General features: G+C 36.6%; 1 protein-coding gene across 5 annotated transcripts; it reads right to left on the bottom strand.

The window, feature by feature from the left end:
• Positions 1-15,407: 15,407 nt before the first annotated feature.
• On the bottom strand, positions 15,408-23,634 carry EPGN (epithelial mitogen). Of its 5 annotated transcripts, none has more exons than XM_073805333.1 (6): positions 23,427-23,634; positions 22,776-22,865; positions 19,498-19,618; positions 18,614-18,766; positions 18,301-18,496; positions 15,408-16,748 (listed from the first exon to the last, which is right to left on the bottom strand). In XM_073805333.1, the coding sequence occupies exons 1-6, from the start codon at positions 23,467-23,469 to the stop codon at positions 16,683-16,685; spliced, it is 669 nt and encodes a 222-aa protein (XP_073661434.1). In that variant the 5' UTR covers positions 23,470-23,634; the 3' UTR covers positions 15,408-16,682. The 5 variants fall into 5 exon arrangements, with proteins under 5 accessions (XP_073661434.1, XP_073661435.1, XP_073661437.1 ...); XM_073805334.1 differs by having other exon boundaries at positions 18,267-18,496; positions 23,427-23,631; XM_073805336.1 differs by lacking the exon at positions 18,301-18,496 and adding an exon at positions 17,307-17,398 and having other exon boundaries at positions 23,427-23,620.

The raw sequence follows: 23,634 nt of genomic DNA, 5'->3' as shown, positions 1-23,634 counted from the left end.
TATTATTGAATTTCAACCTGTCTCACTTTGAACTTCAAAGTTTTCAAAGTATTTCAAAATAGAACTGATAGTTGAATAGTCATTTGTACTATTGAAGATACAGCTTGGATAGCATGATAGGCAATGAAAGGCAAATTACAGAAATAACTGTGTTGAAAAGGTACTAATGCAGCATGAATGAAAGTGTAGAACATTCCTAGTGCCAGCACAAAAGGATTTGACATCAGTTGACATGTCAAAACATTTTAGACCTATACTGAAACAGACTTTTTTTTCCTCATTTATTCTGGTGAGAGTGACTCTAATCACATTTTTACTTTTGCCTGACAGTTTCACGTTAATAAGAATTAACATATGAAAAACTTTACATGGATAACACATAAGAAAAGCCATGACACATGATTTAGCAGCAATTAGATTTGTGTTTCCTGTTTTATTCATGCTGCTGCTCAACAAGCTAGAACAAATGTACTCACATAATTTTGAAGCCAAAAAAAATCTTGTGGCTAAATCCTACATCAACATCTCTATCCATGTACTCTAAATAAGAGGTTTTAAAAGCAATCTGTTTGAATATCTCTGGTGCTGAATATTTCAGGGTTTTTTCCCCCATCTTTTAAAAGCATAAAGAAAACAAACAAACAAACAGCAGAGTTAGGAGCAATATTCTCCTTGCAGAGAAAATTATTGTATTGCTTACTTTTCATCTCTGCCAACAAAGATCTCCAATGGTGTGTTTCTATGACTTTGGGATTGGAGGAGGTGTATATTACTATTTAAAATATCAATTCCTATGCACTGACTCTTGGAATTCTGATTCTCTTGATCTGTGTTGGAGTCCAGTAATCTGCATTTTAATAAACACCCCCTCCACATGATTCCAATGCATACTAAATGTTGAGAACCATTGATACAGAGGCTAAATTAAGAGCATGGTAGTACATACACCAAGACAGGTATTCAGAGTACTGGATTTCTGTGGAAGTTGGTCATTTTCTTTGATTACTGCCAGGCCGTGCTAATTTATAGAAGAACTACTGATACTAACAACTCTGCAAACAGTTCATCCAAGCTACATATAGCAAAGGCAAGTGGAATTGAAAATATGTCATCCTGTGGTTTGGAATTCATACACTAGATCTGCTGGATTAAATTAAGAAAAGACCAAGAAGAGTTTTCAGAAAGAAATGGCACCAGAGGGAAGTGATTAAAATGTGAACAAATATAAAGAAGAATTTTCAACCCATAGGGATTTCGATAATGGAGCCACTCTAATATATCTGATGGGAATAACTTACAATTTTCTGAGGGATTAGGTAAGAAATACACAAATTACTAGAATTTGTAATTCAAGTAAACTGATCACTAGAATATCATTAGTAGAAATAAGCCATAAAATAATTGGCTAAAATTACACAAAATCAAATTTATTATTCCTGGCAGCATTTATATTAGTTGGTTGAGCAGTCTTAAAAATATTACTTGTTATAAGTAAGCCAACTTTTAAACTTTATGTTATTAAGATAAGCCATGGACTCATTTTCATTTTTTAATCGAAAAAAATCAGTGTTGCAATATTATTACTTTTTAATAATTATTTTTCATATAGAAAACAGTTATCCAGTTCTCGGTTTGAAGCTTGATGAGCACCTATGCTTCTCTGTACTATCATATCAGTAAAACAAGTTTTTAAAGTCTTCTTATTTTTTTACTTCTTAATTACTTGTTATTTTATCACACATTTGTCTAAAACAAAACATTTCAAACTACTGTAATTTTTATTTTGTTTTCTTTTAATAAATGTTAACATTTGTACCAACCCGTATGACAGACTGAGAAAATCATGAAGCAAATTTTTGAGGTAAGGAGAACCCAAATACAGCGCACAGTAGCTCTGATGTAGGCTACACCCATCAGAAATTTTGTGTCATAAATTTTACACATACATGTAAATATTGCACTTTAAAAAATATCAGTACCAAGGATACCAAAAACTCTTTAAAATGTCTTCAGTCGTTTTATCGTAAAGCAGTTCACAAATTTATGTTATCACAAACATTGTCTATAAATTCAATAAAAACAGAATATTCAACAACAAAATTCTCTACTTTCATCCAATTTTAAGGTTAAATAAAATTGAATTGAGTTCAATCTTTCAATCATTTGTTTAATATTAAAATGTAACTTGTTTTATAAAGACACATACTTCAGCTTGGCTTCAACTTGTGGTTGCATGAGCAATTCAGGACTTCATAAAATATTCTCTAGTTATATCCAGTTTACCCTCTAAGATGATTCTAAAATTGACTCTGAAGGAAACTTTGAACAATTTTAATTTGGTCCTGTGATTGGGTTCTCCATTCTACCTACTTAAGACATCTCTGTTTGAAGTTGCAAAATAGACTGGTGATTTTCTTTCAAATGTGTAAGATAGTTTTTAAATATACTTTAACACTGATGATTTCACGCTTTATATCTTGGCGGTTTCTCATCAATGAAACACCACTATTTTGGATCACTTGCAGCTTCACAACAATAAAACTGATCTTTAATTAAGCATCTAAGTATCTCTGAAAATTTGTAGATCTGCTGCTCCTGTTTGCCACTACTGGTCCACTATGTGTGGTTGAGAGCCTGCTCTCAACTGCTTTACTTTCAAGTTCAGTTCAGGGGACCTAAAGGACAATTACTTTATTTCAACACGCTTCATGATTTTAGGTTGTTCTGAATTTATCTCACCATGAACATTTTCTCTATAAGCATATGAGTAAGATTTCTTATTTTAAGTAAATGAAGAACAATATTTTTAAAAAATGGAATTTTCAATTATTTGTGTTATTTGGGAACTTATTGCAGAACAATGGAGCTGTGTATATAGAATAGGAGAATAGCTCAACTCTGACGGTGAAACTGATTTATGGAAGCCAGTGGTTTATGTAATCAAAAGAGTTAAATTTCCACGAATTTATGAAGTTATAAACTAATTTTTCAGAAAAGCTCTCTGTGCAGGACTCCTGAATACATCTAGGAAACACACTTTCCAGCATAGCCATATGGGTTACTGGCTGTAATGTTAAAATCCAGATCCTCCCAAGCTTTAAAAAAATGTCATATTTTTCTGTCTCTCTCTGCATGCACAAATTTTTGTCTTTGAACTTTCATTTCTTAAAGAATGAGTTGGTACTGTATGGAAAAGTGAGACAACATAATGTCTTATAAAAACCCTAAAGGAGAAAAAATTCAGAACTTTCTACTTTAATCTTGGAGTAAATTTCATAGTTTAGGAAGATGGTCAATAATGCTTAAGCTAGCAATGACATGTATTGATTAGCTTTATTTTAAAAAGTCTAGGGACAGAGTTGGAACTCCAAACATGGCTAAAATCAGGGCCTCAAAAACTGTCATCAGGAGTTAGAATCTCTTCCATGCTTCTCATGTTTTTCTCTGTTGTAATTTCATTCTCAGGCAGGCCATTGTCTTGTGGTGGCATTGATGACCTTTAGAAAAATCTAAGATTTCATTGTGCTAATTTAGCAAGGCAATCTGAAAAAGAGAACTTTTCCTCCCAGACAATTCCCATAAAAATCCCAGGGCTGATTTTTATTGGTCTGACTTAGATAGCATGCCTGCCTCTCAGTTAATAGCTAGTATTGGATGTGGAATGCTCTGATTGCCCCTGGGGTTAGAGGTGAGGTAAGTACACCTAAACCAGGTACAATGAAGGTGAAGGAGGATGATATTCCAAAGCAAAAGTGAAGTGCTATTTTCAGAAGGGGCATGGATGCTGGCAAGGCAAACAAATGAATTGTTACTGCATTTTACTACATACCATATATTTCCCTAGCCATGCAAACACAAACTGTCTGAAGGCTAAATCAATTTTGATCAGGTGTGAGAAGCACCTGAATGTGTGCTCACTCAGAGAAGGCTCCTTAGTCCCTCAAGCAAATGGACTTCAATCTATCCAAGGCACCAATCTGGAGACACACGTTTTTGTCCAGTCCACCTAGACAGGCCTGAACCCTGATGGTAACATGTGTTAGGCTCAAGCTGGGAACCCTAGTATATACCAAGTTTGACTCATCTTTCTTATTGACTTCTTTTTGCTTAATGGCCCATTTTTTCTATTAAATGCTTTGTTAATTCCTAAGTAAGTTCTTGCTGCTCAAAGGTCTGCAGTTTGGCATAATTTATTGCCTAATATAGACTGCTGAAGGAAGCCAAATTTTTTTTCTGCTGCACCACTTAAAGACTTTTGACCCTCAGAGAGTAAAAATAAGAGGAAGGGAATAAATCATGATGAAAGAAAGAAGAATTGGGACCCTTCACATTAGATGGTAAGTCGATAATATTTGGAAGAAATCCATCTTAGTGTGATTATGATTTAACAAGGAAAATATAATCATGAGGTTTTCTGTCCATTTATAGTTTGATAAAGAAAAGAACAAACACGATGATAACAAGTCTGCCTGAGAGAACTCGAAAGCCCAGTATCGTGGGTCCTTGGAAATATGTCCTTGACACCCCTGTTAAAATTTAGACTGAGAAATAAGGGTCGTCATAACCCCCAGCCCTCAAGGTCTTGAGTGTCTAATATAATCAGAATACTTCAAGTGCCTAATAATAATAATTAAGGTTTAGGTTGAGATACAAGGGTTATGATCATTTCAAGACACAGTCAGTTTTATTTGAATGCTTGTTTTGAAAATGTGCATTTATTCCAACATAAAGGAACAGTTTGAGCATAATAAGAATTCTGTTTCCTTACACATGATTTCACTCTAGAGAAGCACTAGATGAATGCACAAAGCTGTTGATCTGAACTTAGTAGACTACACCAAACACACACACATGCCCAAATCTCAAATGTGTAGCTACATTGGTTCAGGTTGGTGTTAAGAGCATCTGCTGTTACAACTTTCTATCCAGTTTCTATAATCCTTCCCCTATCATTTCACAAGCAAACTTCAGGTGTTTTTTGAGATAATGTACCCTACATACTGAACTATTTACATATTTAATTATTTCTTTGTGTATCTTTAATCATTTAAAATGTACAATAAGACTATGCTACTGTTTATATTGAAGTATAATTAACTTACAATATTATATTGGCTTCAGGTGTGCAACACAGTGATTTGATATTTTTGTACATTATGAGATGATCACTGTGATAAGTCTACTTACCATTTGTCACCATAAAAAGTAATTACAATATTATTAACTATATTCCCTATGCGCATTACATCTCTGTGACATTTATTTTGTAACTGGAGGTTTGTACCTCTTAGTTCCCTTCCCCCCCACAATGCCCATTCCCCCACCCACCTCCCCTCTGGAAACCACTCATTTGTTCTCTGTATCTATCAGTCTGTTTCTGTTTTGTTGTTTGTTGATTTCTTTTGTTTTTAAGATTCCACATAAAAGTGAAATCATATGGTGTTTGTCTTTCTCTATCTGACTTATTTCACTTAGCATAATACCCTCTAGGTCTATTCATGTTGTCACAGATGACAAAATTTCATTCTTATTTATGGCTGAGTAATATTCCATTGTATGTGTGTGTGTGTGTGTGTGTGTGTATATATATATATATATACCACATCTTCTTTATCCATTCATCTATCCATGATCACTTAGGTTACTTCTATATCTTGGCTCTTATACATAATGCTGCAGTGAACATCAGAGTTCATATATGATTTCCAATTAGTGTTTTCATTTTCTTTGGATAAATACCCAGAAGTGGAATTTCTGGATCATATCGTAGTTCTACTGTAAAATTTTGAGGAACCTCTATACTGTTTTCAATAGTGGCTGCACCAATTTACATTCCCACCGACAGTGCACAAGGGTACCCTTTTCTCCACTTCCTCACCAATACTTGTTATTTGTTTTCTTTTTGATGGTAGCTATTCTGACAGGTGTGAGGTGATATCTCATTGTGGTTTTGATTTGCTTTTCCCTGAAGATTAATGATGTTGAGCATCTTTTCATGTGCCTGTTTGGCCACCTGTGTGTCTTCTTTGGAAAAATGCCTATTTAGATCCTCTGCCCATTTTTAATCTAATTCTTTTTCTTTTTGCTATTGAGTTGTATGTGTTCTTTATATATGTTGGATATCAGACATATCATTTGCAAGTATCTTCTCCCCTTCAGTAGATTACCTTTTCGTTTTGTTAATGGTTTCCTTCCCTTTTAGTTTGATGTAGTCCCATTTGTTTATTTTTTCTTTTGTTGCTTTGCCTGAAGAGACAGATACAAAAAAAAAAAAAATACTGCCAAGATTGATGTCAAAGAGTGCCTATATTTTCTTCTAGGAGTTTTATGATTTTAGGTCTTACATTAAAGCATTTAATCCAGTTTTAGTTTATTTTTGTTTATGATGTAAGAAAAATTGTTTCATTCTTTTTCAGGTAATGGTCTAGTTTTCTCAACACCATTTATTGAAGAGACTGTCTTTTCCCCATAGTGTACTCTTGCCTCCTTTGTCATAGATTAACTGACCACATAAATGTGGGTTTATTTCTGGGTGCTCTATTCTGTTCCACTGATCTATGTGTCTGTTTTTGTGCCAGTACTATACTATTTTGATCACTATAGCTTTGTAGTATAGTTTGAAACCAGAGAATGTGATGCTTCAAGTCTTATTCTTCTTTCTCAAGAACACTTTGGCTATTTGGGGTCTTTTGTGGTTCATACAAATTTTAGGATTATTTGTTCTAGTTCTGTGAAAAATGCCATGGGTATTTTGATAGGGATTGCATTGAATCTGTAAATTGCTTTGGGTAGTATGGACATTTTAACCATAATTCTTCCAACCAATGAGCAAAAAATATCTTTCTGTTTGTTTGTATCTTATTCAATTTTTTTTCATTAGTGTCTTATAGTTTTCAGAGTACAAGTCTTTCAACTCTTTGGTTAAATTTCTTCCTAGGTATTTTGTTCTTCTTGAGGCAATTGTAAGTAGGATTGTTTTCCTAATTTGTCTTTCTGATAGTTTGTTATTAATGTATAGAAATGCAACAGATTTCTTCATATTAATTTTGTATCCTACAACTTTAGTGAATTCATTTATTATTGTTAATTGTTTTTTGGTGGAGTTTTTAGGTTTTCTATATAGAATATCATGCCATCTGCAAATAGTGACAGTTTTACTTCTTCCCTTCCATTTCAGATGGATTTATTTTGTTTTCTTGTCTGATTGTTATGGCTAGGAAATCCAGTACCACGTGAATAAAAGTGGTGAGAGTGGGCATCCTTGTCTTGTTCCTGATCTCAGAGGAAAAGATTTCAGCATTTCACCATTGAGTATGATGTTACTTGTGGGCTTGTCATATACAGTCTTTATTATGTTTAGTTGTGTTCCCTCTACACCAACTTTGTTGAGAGTTTTTATCACATCTTGATGTTGACTTTCGTCAAATGCTTTTTCTGCATCTATGGACATAATCATATGATTTTATCCTTTGTTTTGTTAATGTGGTGTTTCACAATAACTGATATGCAGATATTAAATCATCCTTGCATCCCTGGAATAAATTCCACTTGATCATGGTGTATGATCCTTTTTATATATTGTTGAATTCGGTTTGCTGATATTTTGTTGAGGGTTTTTGCATCTATGTTCACCAGGGATATTGGCCTGTAATTTTTCTTTTGAATTTTATTTACTTATTTTTTATACAGCAGGTTCTTATTAATTATCTATTTTATATATATTAGTGTATATATGTCAATCCCAATCTCCCAATTCATCCCACCACCACCACCCTGCCAGCCTGTAATGTTCTTTCTCTTTTTCTTTCTTTTTCTTTCCTCCTTTCTTTCTTTCCTCCTTTCTTTCCTCCTTTCTTTCTTTCTTTCTTTCTTTCTTTCTTTCTTTCTTTCTTTCTTTCTTTCTTTCTTTCTTTCTTTCTTTCCTTCCTTCCTTCCTTCCTTCCTTTCTTTCTTTCATCTTTCTTTCTTTCTTCATTTTTGTGTGTCTTTGATTTTTGTATCAGGGTAATTCTGGCCTCATAGAATGAGTTTGAAAGCACTCCCTCCTCTACAGTTTTTTGGAATAGTTGTAAAAGGGTAGATATTAACTTTTCTTTAAATGTGTGGTAGAATTTTCCTGTGAATCGATCTGATCCTAGACTTTTGTTGGGAGGTTTTGATTACTGATTCAGTATCATTACTACTAATCGTCTGTTCATATTTTCTATTTCTTCCTGATTTAATCTTTGAAAACTGTATGTTTCTAGGAATTTATTCATTTCTTCTAGCCTGTCCAATTTGTTGTTGTATAGTTGTTTGTAGTAGTCTCTTGTGATTGTTTATATTTTTGTGGTATAAGTTGTAACTTCTCTTTCATTTCTGATTTTATTTGTTTGGGCTCTTTTTTTTTCTTGATGAGTCTGGCTAAAGTCTGGCTAAAAATTTACCAATTTTGTTTATCTTTTCAAAAAACCAGCCCTTAATTTCGTTGATCTTTTCTACTGTTTTTTTATTGTCTCTATTTCTATTATCTTCACTTTGATCTTTATTATTCCATTCCTTATGCTAACTTTGGGCTTTGCTTGTTCTTCATTTTCTAGTTCCTTTAGGTGTAAAGTTAGACTGCTTGTTTGAAAATTTTCTTGTTTCTTGAGTAAACCTGTATTGCTCTGATATTGCCTCTTACAATTGCTTTTGCTGCATCCTGTAGATTTTGCAAAGTTGTATTTCCATTTTCATTTGTCTCAAAGTAGTTTTTAAATTTCTTATTTGGTTTCTTTGTTGACCCATTCGTTGTTTAGTAGCATGTGGTTTAATCTCCATGTGTTTGTGTTTTTTCCAGTTTTTTCTTGTAATTGATTTCTAGTTTCATAATGTTTTGGTTGGAAAAGAAGCTTGATATGATATTAATCTTCTTAAATTTATTGAGATTTATTTTGTGACCTAATGTGATCTATCCTGGAGAATGTTCCATGTGCACTTGAAAAGGAAGTGTATTCTGTAGTTTGCGGATGCAGTGTTCTGTATGCATCTATTAAGCTCGTCTGATCTAATATGTTATTTAAGGCCAGTGTTTCCTCATAGATTTTTTTGTCTGGTTTATCTATCCTTTGATGTAAGTGGGGCGTTAAAGTCCTTACTATCATTGCATTACTGTTGATTTTTCCTTTATATCTGTTAATATTTGCTTTATATATTTACATGCTCCTATGTTGGATGCATAATTATTTACAAATGTTACATCCTCTTCTTGGATTGATCCCTTTATGATTATGTAATGCCCTTCTTTGTCTTTTGCTGCAGCTTTTTTTTTAACTTTATCATATATGAGATTGCTGCCCCCGGCTCTCTTTTTGTTTTAATTTGCATGGAATATCTTTTTTTATCCCTTAACTTTAAGTCTGTGTGTATTTAGATCTCGTAGGCAGCATATAGATAGGTCTTGTTTTTTTATACATTCAGCCACTCTAAGATTTTTGATTGGAGAATTTAGTACATTTATATTTAAAGTGATCATTAATAGGTATGTTCTTATTGCCATTTTGTTAACTGCTTTCTGTTTTATAGTTTTTCTCTATTCCTTCTTCTTCTCTTTGTCTCTTCCCTTGTGGCTTGATGATTTTCTTTAGTGTTTCTTTTTTTTAATGCGTCACTGACAAAGTTTTTGAGTATTATACCCTTAGCCTTAGTTATCTCATAAGACTTGTGGTTTTTATTGCTTAAATTTGCAGTGTGATAACTTTTTTAGGAAGGCATATGTCATGTTATAAAAAAGAAAACTGTGACTGTATTAAGTATCGATAAGAATTTCAACAGGAGTTTCAAATGTTTAATAATTGTAAGTAAAATTTATTGAATGAGTACCGTGTTCTAAATATTTTACATACTTAGCTATCAAATTTAACTTAATCCTAAAATGACCATATGGGTTAGATGTAATTATTATCTCCATTTTATAAGGGAGGCAACTGAGATTTAGAGGGGTTAAATAATTTATTCTCCATCGCATAGCTAACAAACAGTTGGGACTCAAAACCCAGCCCTCTGAGATTTCAGATCCTGCTTTAGACATTAACCAAGTGACAGCCATGGTCAAAGTACTGTGCTAAGTGAAGTAGGCCTCAGAACTGGACAGCCTTGTGGAAAAATCCAGGTTCCACCACCTACTAGCTGCATATCACTGAACAAGTTACTTAAACTTTCTAAATTTCAGTTTCCTGATCTGAAAAATAATCATAAAATAGCTAATATTCATTAAACACTCACTATTACTCTCCAAACAGCTCTAGCAGATAAATATTATCCTTTTTCTACAAATGACAAAACTCAGGCTTAGAAAAGTTAAGAAACTTGGTCAAGGCAGCACAGCTGGTAGGGGGTGGAGCTGGGATCTAAGCCACAGACTTTTCAACTCCAAAGACTGGTATTTTTAACTGCTATTCATCACAGTTCCCAATAAAACCTTCCTCCAGGCTGTCTTTGAGGACTGAAAGAGATGCTGTATAGAAGTAACTTAGCACTGTGCCCAGTCTATGGTATGAACTTAATGAAGTCTATTATTATTATTATTATTATTACCACCACTGGAACTTAGCCAAGAACAAAAATCATTATAACACAAGGCAGAATGTAAGCACTATTTGAGAGGTTAAAGAAAATAATAATCAAGAAGTTCAAAGGAAAGGAGAGATATTTGTAAATAACATAATTCTTCAAGGAGAAGGCAGGATTTGAAAAAAATTGCATAGGATCTTGACACACAGAGATGGAGGAGGGTAATACATGTGGAGGGAAAAGCAGAGACCCTAACACAGAGATAGGAACTGTGAGGTCTGTTCAGAGAGCAGAGGGCAGCTGGTGGCTGCAGCTGATGGTCTGAGTAGGGAGCCCTTGGAGGGTACATGAGAGAGACCACCAGAGCCTCCCTGTGGAAGGCCTCACACTACTGGGAGGGGAGCCTTTGTTAAACATGGTGCGCAATGGGGAATCAGGTTTGTTTTTGAGCAGGGAGTTAACATAAGCAGGATTGAACACTGAGAAAACAAATCTGACAAAGATTGTAGCAGAGAGTGACTGAGGGCATGGGCAGGGCAGAGAGTCTGAGTCATTGGATGCTGCCCCTGCCAGCTTCCAGGTGAGTGTGGGTTCTCCTAAAGAATCTGAGATTCTTTTATGGCTTGAGTGGTTTTCAGTACAACAAGGCCCTCTGCAGGTTCTCTGATGACTAGACTCAGAGGAATTTAGATGAGGCAGGATCTTAAAATTAATCCAGTCAAAGAACCATGGAGGCAGACTTTAAGGTCTATAGGAACTCTGAATGGGAAGCATAGTGACAGAAGCAGGCTGCATGTCAAGGGCTCACTCCTTCTGATCAAAGCTATGTAAGAATACAGGGTCAGAGCTCTATCTCCTATTTTTCTAGGACATCCCCTATATCTCCTATTTTTCTAGAATCTAGAAAAGCTGGATTTTTATACTAAAACATCTTGATTTCTAAATATGGGCTTGATTTAAAACAAACATCATGAAAGCCAAAGGAAATATGCCTGTGGACTGGATCTGCCTTTTAGGCTGCACATTTTCAACATATGACTTTCGACTAGGAAGGGAGTGTGGAGGTCATCTCTAGAGTGTAACTTCTTCACTTAACAGACAAGGATAGCCTGTCCAAAGGGCCCCAGCAAAATTAGACAATCATACAGCCAGACTAGATCACAGGTCCTTGAAGTGTCCATCCATTGCAGATTTTTTTTAATGTTGCTTCCAGTTTTTGCCCCAAGCTGGACCACTACCATTGACTGTTTTTCTCTAAGGTATATATGGCACTAGGGTAGGATTGAGAGTGATGTGTTGGAAGGAGGTTGATGAGATTTTCCTATAGATGTGAAAAACACTCACTCGTCATCTCATTACCAAACTGAACCAAGAGTGTCCCAGTTAGGATAACACTGGTACCAGCAAACCCTTGTCCACAAACAGGGATCAAGTGTTCCCAAATGACCACCTCATTCTCTATGTCCTGAGGATAAACCAGGGTTCATTTACAGTCTAAAGTCTCTCCCCAGACTGTACATTCAACTGTCAACAGGTACTTGACGCTTGTTCTGGCCCCACCCTAAGGAAGATCTGCTGCATATTTTAATAATCTTCAGATGACAGCAGGGAATTTTTGTGGTTGATCCATGACAAAGGTCATTATTTTATATATTTTAAAGAAAAGAACTTTTTTTCATTTGTATACAAATCTCTTGGGTGTATCTCCAAGCTCATCAAGAAACCAACCCCCAACACTAGTATTTCTCATAAAATATTGGGAAGCATTATCATCTAGGGTTTAGATGAGGGACTTTGGCATTAGATCTATCTGGTTCATGTCTAGGCTCTGCCACTTAAAGGCTATGTGACCTTGAAAAAGTGAATTGCCTTCTCTAAGCCTCAATTACATATAGGTGTGGATTAATTAAAACAAAGCTAGGGCTTCCCTGGTGGCACAGTGGTTGAGAGTCCGCCTGCCGATGCAGGGGACGCGGGTTCGTGCCCCGGTCCGGGAGGATCCCACATGCCGCGGAGCGGCTGGGCCCGTGAGCCATGGCCGCTGGGCCTGCGCGTCTGGAGTCTGTGCTCCGCGGTGGGAGAGGCCACAATGGTGAGAGGCCAGCGTACCGCAAAAAAAAAAAAAAAAACCCAAAGCTAACAATGCTTTTCAAATATTATAAGTGTTTATAAATGATAGCCATATTACACTATTACTTTAACTTGCTTTGTGAAGGGACTTAATATTGAATCAATATTTTTGTGCAATTAAAAAAATCTGTATATGCCATTTTTTTCCAGAAAATGGGAAGCCTAATTAACACCCTCTTAACACTGCTAGTTTGATACCTGCTTGCTTATGGTCTTAACGGAATTTCAATCTAAATGACTTCTGCTCCAGTATTATCTGAGACATAAAAATTACCAAGAAAGGCCATGAAGTATAGAGATAAGACCCGATTAAACAACTGAAGTCTTCTTGTTACCATATCATCACATTCCTAATCTTTAGGAGATGCTTCTCTGGAAGCTGTGGGTGTTGTCCACAATCTATAACAGCCCTCGTGTTCAGTTTTGGCAGAGGAGTGAAATGTCCAGATGGGACACATTTATTCATGTGGGTATTCTCAAGGAGTCTAGCCTTTGAATTCTTAGGATATTGACTACTTAGGCCCTTGCACTCTGAGTCGTGCATTCATTGAACATCTCACAGAAATTTGGAGCTGAAGTTGGAAGATATGCTTCTGAATATGCTACTGACTAGAGCTGTGCCAAAAGGTTGGACAGAAATGTGGACTCATGCAGATTAGCAGCGCCAGGCTCACAAATTAAATTTCAACACTTCCAGCTCATCTTGGCAACTGCTAATATCCTGATGTCATGCAATCATGATGTAAGCCAGAAAGAGTGGTATTTTGCAACAGAGAGATTCTGGTAACCCTTCCCATGAGTATGAGTTGTAGGATATCAATATTTATATCATACCATAGAATGTGTTACAGTTTGTAAGACAGAGAAGTTAAATTGTTTACTCATGTCCTCTGTGGCAAATCATCCTATGTTCAACATCAAAAGGTTAAATTAGTCAGACTTTTTTTTTCAATTACGTGTAATGAATAGAAATCTTCTTGACATCATCAAAATAGATGTTTCATAATTAAGGGTTGTACTGTGCCAGGAAACACTAAAAGATGGAATGTGTTATGATTTCATCTACTTTCCAACATTATAAAAACATAATTATACAAAAAAGTAATTTGGAGAAAGAAGATACAATAACAAGCAGTTATAATTCCCTTTTTGTAAATTTACTCACTCAAGCACGACTGAAGTTATAGTGTTTGCTCCCACAGCCATTATGCTCCAAAAGGCTAACTAATGACTCACTCATGAATATCGATGACCTAAGAATGTGTTCTCAAGAACTGAAGGGCAGAAACAGGAAGGAGACAAAATGGGAAATAAAAGAAATTGATGAACCCCTTGGCCCGTTTGATTTAGTCAAAGATGGCAGAAACATGTTCTCATTTCTTTCCTAAATGACCCACCTCACCTAATAGCTGAAAATGTAGTTCTGATGCCAGGGCTTCACTAGTAGGCTTTTTTCAGGGTCTTATTGCATATAGGAAAAAATAGAAAATGAAAAATTTGCAGAACATCTTATACTTATGCATTTTCCTACTTAAGGCCTGCTTACATGTGTAAATATTACCATAGGAATGCCAGGGATTCCTTCCCGGAAAATGAACTCTAGGAGTTTATCACAAGATTCTTTTGTATGACGGACCATAAACAGATAGCTTCTCGTTAGCTACACTGTAAATTTCCGTATACTTAGGGACTTCCCTGGTGGCGCAGTGGTTAAGAATTTACCTGCCAATGCAGGGGACACTGGTTCGAGCCCTGGCCCAGGAAGATCCCACATGCCATGGATCAACTAAGCCCCTGAGCCACAAGTACTGAGCCTGCAGTCTAGAGCCCACGAGCCACAACTACTGAGCCCATGTGCCACAACTACTGAAGCCTGCACACCTAGAGCCTGTGCTCTGCAACAAGAGAAGCCACTGCAATGAGAAGCCCGTGCACCTCAATGAAGAGTAGCCCCTGCTCACTGCAACTGGAGAAAGCCCGTGGGCAGCAACGAAGACCCAACACAGCCAAAAATAAATAAATAAATTTATAAAAATAAATAGATAAATAAATAAATTTCCATATATGTGGTCTCACTGGGTGGATTTTATAATGTTAATGTATACTCTTCCACAGGTGAAAAAAATTGAATTTCTATTGGTTTTATGTTTTGGTTTGGCATTCTGGGAATTTTAATTTGTTGATTAATATCAATTCAATTAGTTTACATTTTAGAAATATTTATAGACAGCAAATGTTATAACTTTTTAGGTTATCACCTCCCCAGACTCTACCCTTACTTCCTCTTCTTTTCATCGGGAGGCAGTCCTTAATTAAGCTTTAGTGTTTCTTCTTGGACTCTACCCAGCTTTTTAACACCTTTTTGAAATGCTCAGGAAAAGCCCGGCTTTCTAGGTGCGGTCACTGGAGTCACTGGGAGGAACCTTCATCTCCCCACTCCTTGGTATGATGTAACCTCTGCATACTTTGAGAGGTCATGCAGAAAGTGCTGACATGCAATTCATCTGCATTAAATTCCTTCTGAAGGAAAAACAAAGCAAGTGAAATGCCTTCTATTCAAAGGAAAGCAGAATGTAGTTTTGTTTAGAAGTGAATGAAAAGTCACAACTTGATATAAGAGAAAGGCTTGCTACTAGGCTACCATTGTAAGAATATTCATGTTTGATCTTTTTTTAACCCATCTCATGATCAAAATTATTTTGCTTATCTACACCACAATAGAAAAAAAAGTCCATAGTCTTAGATTGAATCTAAAAGAAAAATGGTAGATATTATTATTTTTAATTTCATGTTTTACTTCCTTTAAAAACAAATTCTTAAATTATTATTTTACAAACCAAATAATAAAATATACACCTAAGATGATATCCAGTGGGGTGAGAGGTGAGATCAGGGACAGAGATGGAGTTGAGAGGTGGAAAATATTCTCTCTTCTGTCACAATCAAATTTTAGAGTTAGAAGGACATTGTACAAACTGATCAAAGCCCAAAGAAATTAAGGGACCTGAACAAGACTATTCGAATTAGGTGGAAGAAATATGATTAGAGAGGAAGGACCCTAATTCTCAAATTGTTATTTCTACCAATATTCCGTTTTCTCTCCCTCTGTGCAAATCTTCTCTCCGGTACCCAGAAATGGTAAAGAAAATGTCCTCCCGCTGTTGGCTGGTGAAAAATTCTTATGTCAAGTTCTTCAGTTTCTATTTCAGAGCCAATTGTAGAATTTTATTTGTTAGTAGAATTTTAGAATTTCAGTCCAAATAGATAATCACCAGGTAATTCCACTAACAATAGGAGAAAGTGATGAACATAAGCATTCGGGGACCAGTGAGTCCAACACAAAATTTTATAATCCATGCAGAAACAAAAGCTTTTTGCCTCCTCAGGGCTCAATATCCAGGTAGCTTTCAGTCATCAGAAACTCTTTAGCTTATTCCATATTTCACAGTGTTGTCACAAGTTGGGTATCATTATGTTTGCCTTGGATATTCCATTTCTTTTCTCTAGCTTAGACTTTAATCATAAGTTTGGTTCACTGGAGGTGCCATAATACGAATGTCGTCTGAATAGCTGACATCGCATTCTTTTAGACACCATGAAAGCATCATGTTTGGGATTTGGTCCGTAGAGCAGTGGTCCAGAATCCTGGTAGCAAGCATAGTGAAGGATCCAAGCTTGGCATTGCTTTGGCTGGCTGCAAGGTTGATAATTATTCCCATGAAAATTCACATCTGACGTAGTCAGAAGCACAAAACTCAGTCTCTCTGCAGTGAGAACAATAATCATGCAACAGCAACAAACCCAGAGTAGGACTGTGAACTTGACCTCTGTCACTGTACCTTGTTTCCTTGGCTCCCGTGGCACTTTAAAAATGGCAAAGCCAAAGGACCAATGTTGAAATTTATTCTCTTGTTTCATCGTGATCCCAACTTTCTAGTCAGCTTAGGAAGTTTTGTTGTTTCACTTGAAAATTTCAGTTTTGGGCCCACTGATTTTCACCAATGACTCATGAAAATTTCTTACAAAGGCCTCATAGTGGTCTTCCTCCGGAACAGACATTGTAAGGTGATTTCAGTTTTAGACACCTGAAACAGAGTATTGGTTTTCATATGAATTTGCTGTTTGTATAGCTTATTGAGGATTATATAAATGCTCTGGTGTAGCAATTGCTCTTGGTATCCCACCCATATCCTCTTTACCCACTGGTATACCCATCCCCCAGCAGTTGTGGGTGTTAGTTAATAAGGCTCACAGTACCATCCTTCTCTAGAAGATTGTCCTCAGCCAAGAGAGGACTTTGCCTGAAGATTCCTAGGAGATTCCAAGCCCCTGCCAGGAGCACTCTGACACCCATGCCTGATGATGCTGGGTACTACAACCAAGATCCCTCACCTTCTTGGGATGGGTCAGCGATGCCAGTCATGTTCTAGGTCTCCCTTTGGAATCAGGCTGAGGATAGACTTCAGCTAAACTACATCTTTGCTTACCTTCTTCCTCTGTTCTAGCTTTCCTACTTCATTACAGATTTCACCTTTGAGCATTCCCTTGACCAGTCATCACTCAGTCAGGAGTCTCTATCTTAGGTTCAGCTTTTAGGGAACCTGATCCCAGACAGCTATCTTGTTAATATTAAAAGGTCTTACTTCCTTTTTCATTTTCTTTCTTGGTCTCTTAGGCAACTGATATAACAGATTTTATATCAATTGATCCACAATTGATATTAACAGATTTTATTCTAAGATGCAATTTTTTTGTTGTTGTTGTTTTTTGTTTTTGCGGTACGCAGGCCTCACTGCTGTGGCCTCTCCCGTTGCGGAGCACAGATTCCGGACACGCAGGCTCAGCGGCCATGGCGCACAGGCTTAGTTGCTCCGCGGCGTGTGGGATCTTCCCGGACCGGGGCACGAACCCGTGTCCCCTGCATCGGCAGGCGGACTCTCAACCACTGCGCCACCAGGGAAGCCCTCTAAGATGCAATTATTAAGCAATTTTTTTTTAATGTTGTATAATAATTTTTGGTCATTTTAAAAATGACAACTTAGTTAATGGAGTACAGCAAGGGAAATGTATTTATACCTTTTCTTTAATGTATATCACATTATTTCTTGACTTTTCCCTATACATGGATTAAAGGAAAAATTGCCAGTGTGGAAAAGCCAGAAATAATGATAATAATTAATAATTAGTGCATGAGTAATTTATACTTAGTGGATCAAATTTATCTTGTTTAGCTTTTAACAGTAGACAGTATCTCCTGAATATACCCTCAACTAATGTCTGGGAAGAAGATGGCCCACATTTATCACACATTTTCATTAATTTAACACTCATGTTTTGATTTGTCCATTCAACAAATAATTACTGAGTGTCTATGGTGTGCCAGACATGGTATTCGACACTTCATATAATTGTGCACAAAACACATTAGTCTTTACCCTTGTGGGCCGACTGTCCTACACATTTGTAACTTTGATGTAGGCAGACAGAGTTGGGGATGAAGGGAAACTGTAAATTGGAACTATCCTATTGCAACTGTGGGTAAATTTTTACCTCTTGTCTGGGTTTATGAGAAAAGGCATCAAAACAGATATGCAGAAACTTGCCAGATTTACAGCCATATTTTCACTAAAAAATTACATATGTCGGGCTTCCCTGGTGGCGCAGTGGTTGGGGGTCCGCCTGCCGATGCAGGGGACGCGGGTTCGTGCCCCGGTCCGGGAGGATCCCACATGCCGCGGAGCGGCTGGGCCCGTGGGCCATGGCCGCTGAGCCTGCGCGTCCGGAGCCTGTTGCTCCGCGATGGGAGAGGCCACGGTGGTGAGAGGCCCACGTACTGCAAAAAAAAAAAAAAAATTACATATGTCAGTGCCTGGTACATTGTAGGGGCTCAGTGAATATTTCTCAAATGAATGAGTATCTAGTGACTTCATAATTTGTATTTTTTTCATACCTCTTTTTTATGTAGCAGTAAAAAATAACAAGAAAACCACTTAATAATAATCCAACGCCAATCCCAATTGCAATGTATTTTTCATAAGGATCCACAGCATATGAAGTTAAGGTCAAGTGCTCACACCTTTCTCCAGTATAACCAGCAAAACACCTTTAAAAAAAGAAAAGAATGTATAATTTTAAAACTCATGATAGAAACACAAATGACAAATTTCAAAGAATGAAAAAATTTAATAAAAAGTGATTTTAATTAAAGAGGCCAATACCAAATGAAAGCCAATCTATTAAATGTATTGAAGAAGCCATGTATTTTACAATAATCATTTGATTAAGACCCCATATTAATGCAACTTCCCTCATTGGTAGGAGGGAAAGGTAGGACCCTTGCATGAGCTGATCTAGAAAATTGTTAACCTACTCTTTCATAGGAGGATGCTGAGCCAGTCAACGATCATAAAAATGGTATCTCAGTTGATCTAGAACTTTATATTCCTGAAGTGTTTTTGCCATAGTCTGTTTCATTTTATCCTATAATCTATCCATAAAAACTTGGAAACTTCTTAGCATGTTGTTAAAAGTTGATTTGGATTCAGTAGTTTTGAGGTACGGTGTGAGCTTCTTCATTTTCAACAAGCTCCCAGGTTATACAGATGCTGCTAATCTAGGAACCATATTTTTGAGTAATGAAAACTAGGTAGGTTAGAAAAAGACCCCTTAGATATTCAAATACAAAGAGAATTGGTGAATCACGTTCAGATCATGTACCTTTTTTACTAGATAAGATGGAGGCGTGGGGAAATGTACTATGTGAAACACCATGTGAAACGAGGCATACCTTCTCCTTCTCCCATCTCTAGGGCTTGGGAAGTTCTTTGCAATTACCTGCAGATGGCTTTCTCCAGCTCATCGTGGAATGCACAAACACCATTGATGCAGTAACTATGGTGGTCTTCCAGGCAAGGATGTGAGACCCTCAACGCTATGGGTCCTTCTGTGTAGCCAGCTAGAAAAAGGAGATACAGTATTAACAGATGAGGTGGGTCACACTTCCACAGTAGATTTGTAACACATATACAGAAAGGCCTTTAATTTTAGGAATATTCTTTGAGTGCTCTGTCATTTGAACTATTGATTGATTCCTTTGACAGGTTATATTTACAAAGGTTGGGTTAATATCATCTAAGACATATTAATGAATTAGGGGCTGGAGGTAGATTGATGATCATTCCATTCTTTGGAAACTATGTAATAAGATATAGATACAAGTTTGCCAAAAGGTGGCAGCATTGATTCTAGTCTTAGCATGCTGTCCTGGGCAAGGCTTTCTAAATATATGCCTGGATACAAATATATGCCTGGAAACAAATGAAATAATACAATTTTTTTCATTCTCCCCTTTACACCTGAGAAGTAAGCACTTAGGAAGATTTGGATTTATGGTTGGGAGATAATGAACTTGATTTCTTTTCATTCCCCAGAGAAGAGTGAGATGAGAATCCCCCCTTCTTCTTATGCAGACTACCTTAAGTAGCTAATGGAAAAGGGATTGTTTTCCCTTGTTATGAAGAGGTATTGTTATGACCTATACAGAAGAGGTATTGTTATGACCTATACATGAAGCCAGAAACAACTTATGGCTCAGGCTTAACATAGCTAAGACAATAACTTCAGATGTTAATTAGAAAATTTACTCAGTTAAGAGGCATTATGAGATTGTGGGAAAAGCCATGGAGTTGGAATTAGAAAACCTGGGTTTTGATTTCTAGCTTTAACACTATGCAAATGACCACACTTGGCGAAACCTTTGTGGTCAAGTGTGCAGAAGCCTCTTTATGGGAAACTTCCCTTTGGGAAGCTGTACTGTGGCAAAATACTTAGATTTCAGGATGCTTATCCTTCATTCCTTGATGTACTAAAGACATATACCTATACTATCCTTGAGGTTTATGCAGTGGGAATGACAAAACAGCATAAATGAGTCCTTTTTAGTATACTTTAATTACTGATTCTTAAATTCTTCTCAAGAAGAATTAGTGGCATTTTATTTTTGTCACTGTTATGAATAAACATATCTCCTCAACCTTAGTTATCATATTATATTCACCTTGCTAAGTAGATTAAGAGAATCATACTTATTTGTTTTCAGGAGAAAAAGATCTAAAAAGGCATACTTATTTATATTGAAAATACTAAATCTTTAGGTACTAAGTCACCAACAACATACTGTTATATAACTTCATTTTGGCTGAGAAGACACAACATTACCTTAAAATTCATATTCATTTTGTTAACTGTGGTATGGTAAATCTAATTTCTCATCTTGATAATTAATTCTAAGGGAGTGGGAATTTCTCATTATAAACTGTGGTAGATTCTTCCTACTTCAAGATTAAATAAGTTCAATTAACCAAGCCTGAACCAGGACTTACTAGAAAATGTGAGAATTGAAAGAAGACATTTCCAAAGAAAGAATATACTAGAGACTCATCTTTCCTCTAAGGAGAAGAATATTAGTTATAACTTCATGAAACTTTCCTGAGATACTGGATTCAGATTTTTAAGTTAAATGAAAAGCAGGGAACTAAAATTCACCCATCAAGAAAGCAAAGAAAAAACTACTGAAGTGATATATTCAATCCCTTTTGTCCATAATTATTACCTGTAACTTGGAGAATTTGACTTGCAGTTCACTATTAGGGAAGAGAAAAGGTGGTGATGGACACACTGTTATGTCACTGAGAGGAAACTGTACTTCTTTAATTCTCTACAGTATTATCTCTCAACAAAGATGTTTCCTCTTTGTTTAAAGGCTCAAGACATGAAGAATTTGGCTAAAAGTTACTCTAAAAGCCTCACTAATTTTATTTTGCAAATTGATATATATGCAAAAACTCAAATGAGCAAAGTATTTTAAGCAAATTTTTTTTTTTTTGTGGTACGCGGGCCTCTCACTGTTGTGGCCTCTCCGGTTGCGGAGCACAGGCTCCGGACGCGCAGGCTCAGCGGCCATGGCTCACGGGCCCAGCCGCTCCGCGGCATGTGGGATCTTCCCGGACCGGGGCACGAACCCGTGTCCCCTGCATCGGCAGGCGGACTCTCAACCACTGCGCCACCAGGGAAGCCCCACCAATAATTTTAAATTAAAAAAAATTTGCTTAGGGCTTCTTGGGGCTTGATCCCACATGCCGCGGAGCGGCTGGGCCCGTGAGCCATGGCCGCTGAGCCTGCGCGTCCGGAGCCTGTGCTCCGCAACCGGAGAGGCCACAACAGTGAGAGGCCCGCGTACCACAAAAAAAAAAAAAAAAAAATTATTGGTGAAATGAAGAATACTTAAATATTACTACCTTTCATATTCAGAAACAAAATATTTAACTTGATCTTCTTTTACTTGCGTGGCTCTGAGAGCAAGATATGGTGTTTCTTTGGTCCTAAGTCACAAAGCCCATCTTCACATCAGGGGGTGGTATGTGATTTGTGTGAGAATCACAACCACCTGATACACAGGTCTTGGCAGGTAAGTTTCCCAAGGTCACCTCTAAGAGTTCAAAGAGTTTGGGAAAATGCTGATGCTCAACAGTGGCCAGAAGCTATTTTAATAACAATAATAAAATATATCATCACCATCAACAACAAAAATTGGATACAAGTGGTTGGGAGGTATAGCATATACTAAAGCAACAACAAAAGCTCCCAATGACAAGAAGAAAGATCTTTCCAAAAATGAGGGAAAGTGGATTAAGGCTTCATCTGGTAACCATAATTTATTTGGCTGCAAAGCTCACAGTCACAGATCAAACTATAACGTCACTCATCAAGAATGCCAAAATAGGGACAAACTGCCTCTGGAAGCACATGGGTTATTGGGAATCCAGCAGGAATCAAGCAGAAAGGGTGGCATGTTTCACATCCAGGACAGTAACTGAAAACAACGTTTTCTCATTTGCTTCACTTCCTCCTTTTAAAAAGAGAATTCTTTGCTGACACATTTACCCGTCACTTCCATTTAACAGCATCCTGATAAAAGATCGTCTAATAATAAAATATATATTTAAAAATTTCCAGTGTTGCTTTTATCACAATCCAAATTTCTCTCAAACATTAAAAAAAAAGTCACTTAAAAAAAAAAAGTCACTTGAAATACAAAAGTGTGAAGAAAATACCTTCTGTTTTGTTAATGGTCCAGTCACTTTGCTGGGTTGTGATTGGGGGTGTTACAGTCCTGGCTGCCTCTTCAGTCAATGCTGTCACAGCTGTGTGAAGGGGGGGGGGGAGGGAAGGCATCTTTAGCAGGTGAGCCTCCTTCTACATACCAGCAACAGATCAAAAGTTATTCTATCTAGTCCCACATCTGTTCTATTTTTAATTCATTTACATTTGAAATCCATAACCTGACAAGGGCAGTTTCTTGATAGTTTCTCTTGCATATCAATTCCACTCACTACATTATAGTTAGAGAAAGTAGAAACACATTAATTATTAAGAGGAAATAAATTTTATAAACTCAAAAGATAAATTTTATTACATTTTATAAACTCATTCAATCACAAGGACACTATCATATCATATGTATCAACTACTCTTCAATTGTGTACAACAAACAATATAAAGATCTCAGAAAAGGAGGTGTCAAAATATGTTAAAAGAGGAACATACATTACATAAGAAACTAAATTAATTCACAAATTCCTTGCTTGGATCTTTGTCATGAAGAACAACTGCTAAAAGCCAACTCCTCACTAATTCAGATAAAACAAATCCTATTCACATTTTACAATGACACAAAATTAACACAGCAAAAAGAAATGACCTACCATTGAATAAGATATAGACTGATATTGAAACTCCGAAAGCCATTTCCTGCACTTGTTAACAGTATCTTGCTGTTATCCTCCTAGAATGACGGGTGGAAGGCTTTTATTGAGCTCTCTCGGAGGCTTTCTTGCATTTATATTTCATGAAGCGTCATCTGGCAGTTCTTACCAATCAAAAAAATATGTCTTTCTGGCAGCAGCTTGAAGC

Source organism: Tursiops truncatus, chromosome 5 (genome assembly GCF_011762595.2).
Source record: "Tursiops truncatus isolate mTurTru1 chromosome 5, mTurTru1.mat.Y, whole genome shotgun sequence".
Classification (NCBI taxonomy): Eukaryota; Metazoa; Chordata; class Mammalia; order Artiodactyla; family Delphinidae; genus Tursiops; species Tursiops truncatus.
This window is presented reverse-complemented; position numbering and strand designations above follow the sequence as displayed.

Coding starts and splice junctions, on each gene's coding strand:
- EPGN (XM_073805333.1), bottom strand. CDS start 23,469: ATGGCTTTCGGAGTTTCAATATCAGTCTATATCTTATTCAATG. Junction 22,866..23,426: donor AGTCTATATCTTATTCAATG/GTAGGTCATTTC, acceptor CCCTTCACACAG/CTGTGACAGCATTGACTGAA. Junction 19,619..22,775: donor GACCATTAACAAAACAGAAG/GTATTTTCTTCA, acceptor TCCTTTTTCTAG/CTGGCTACACAGAAGGACCC.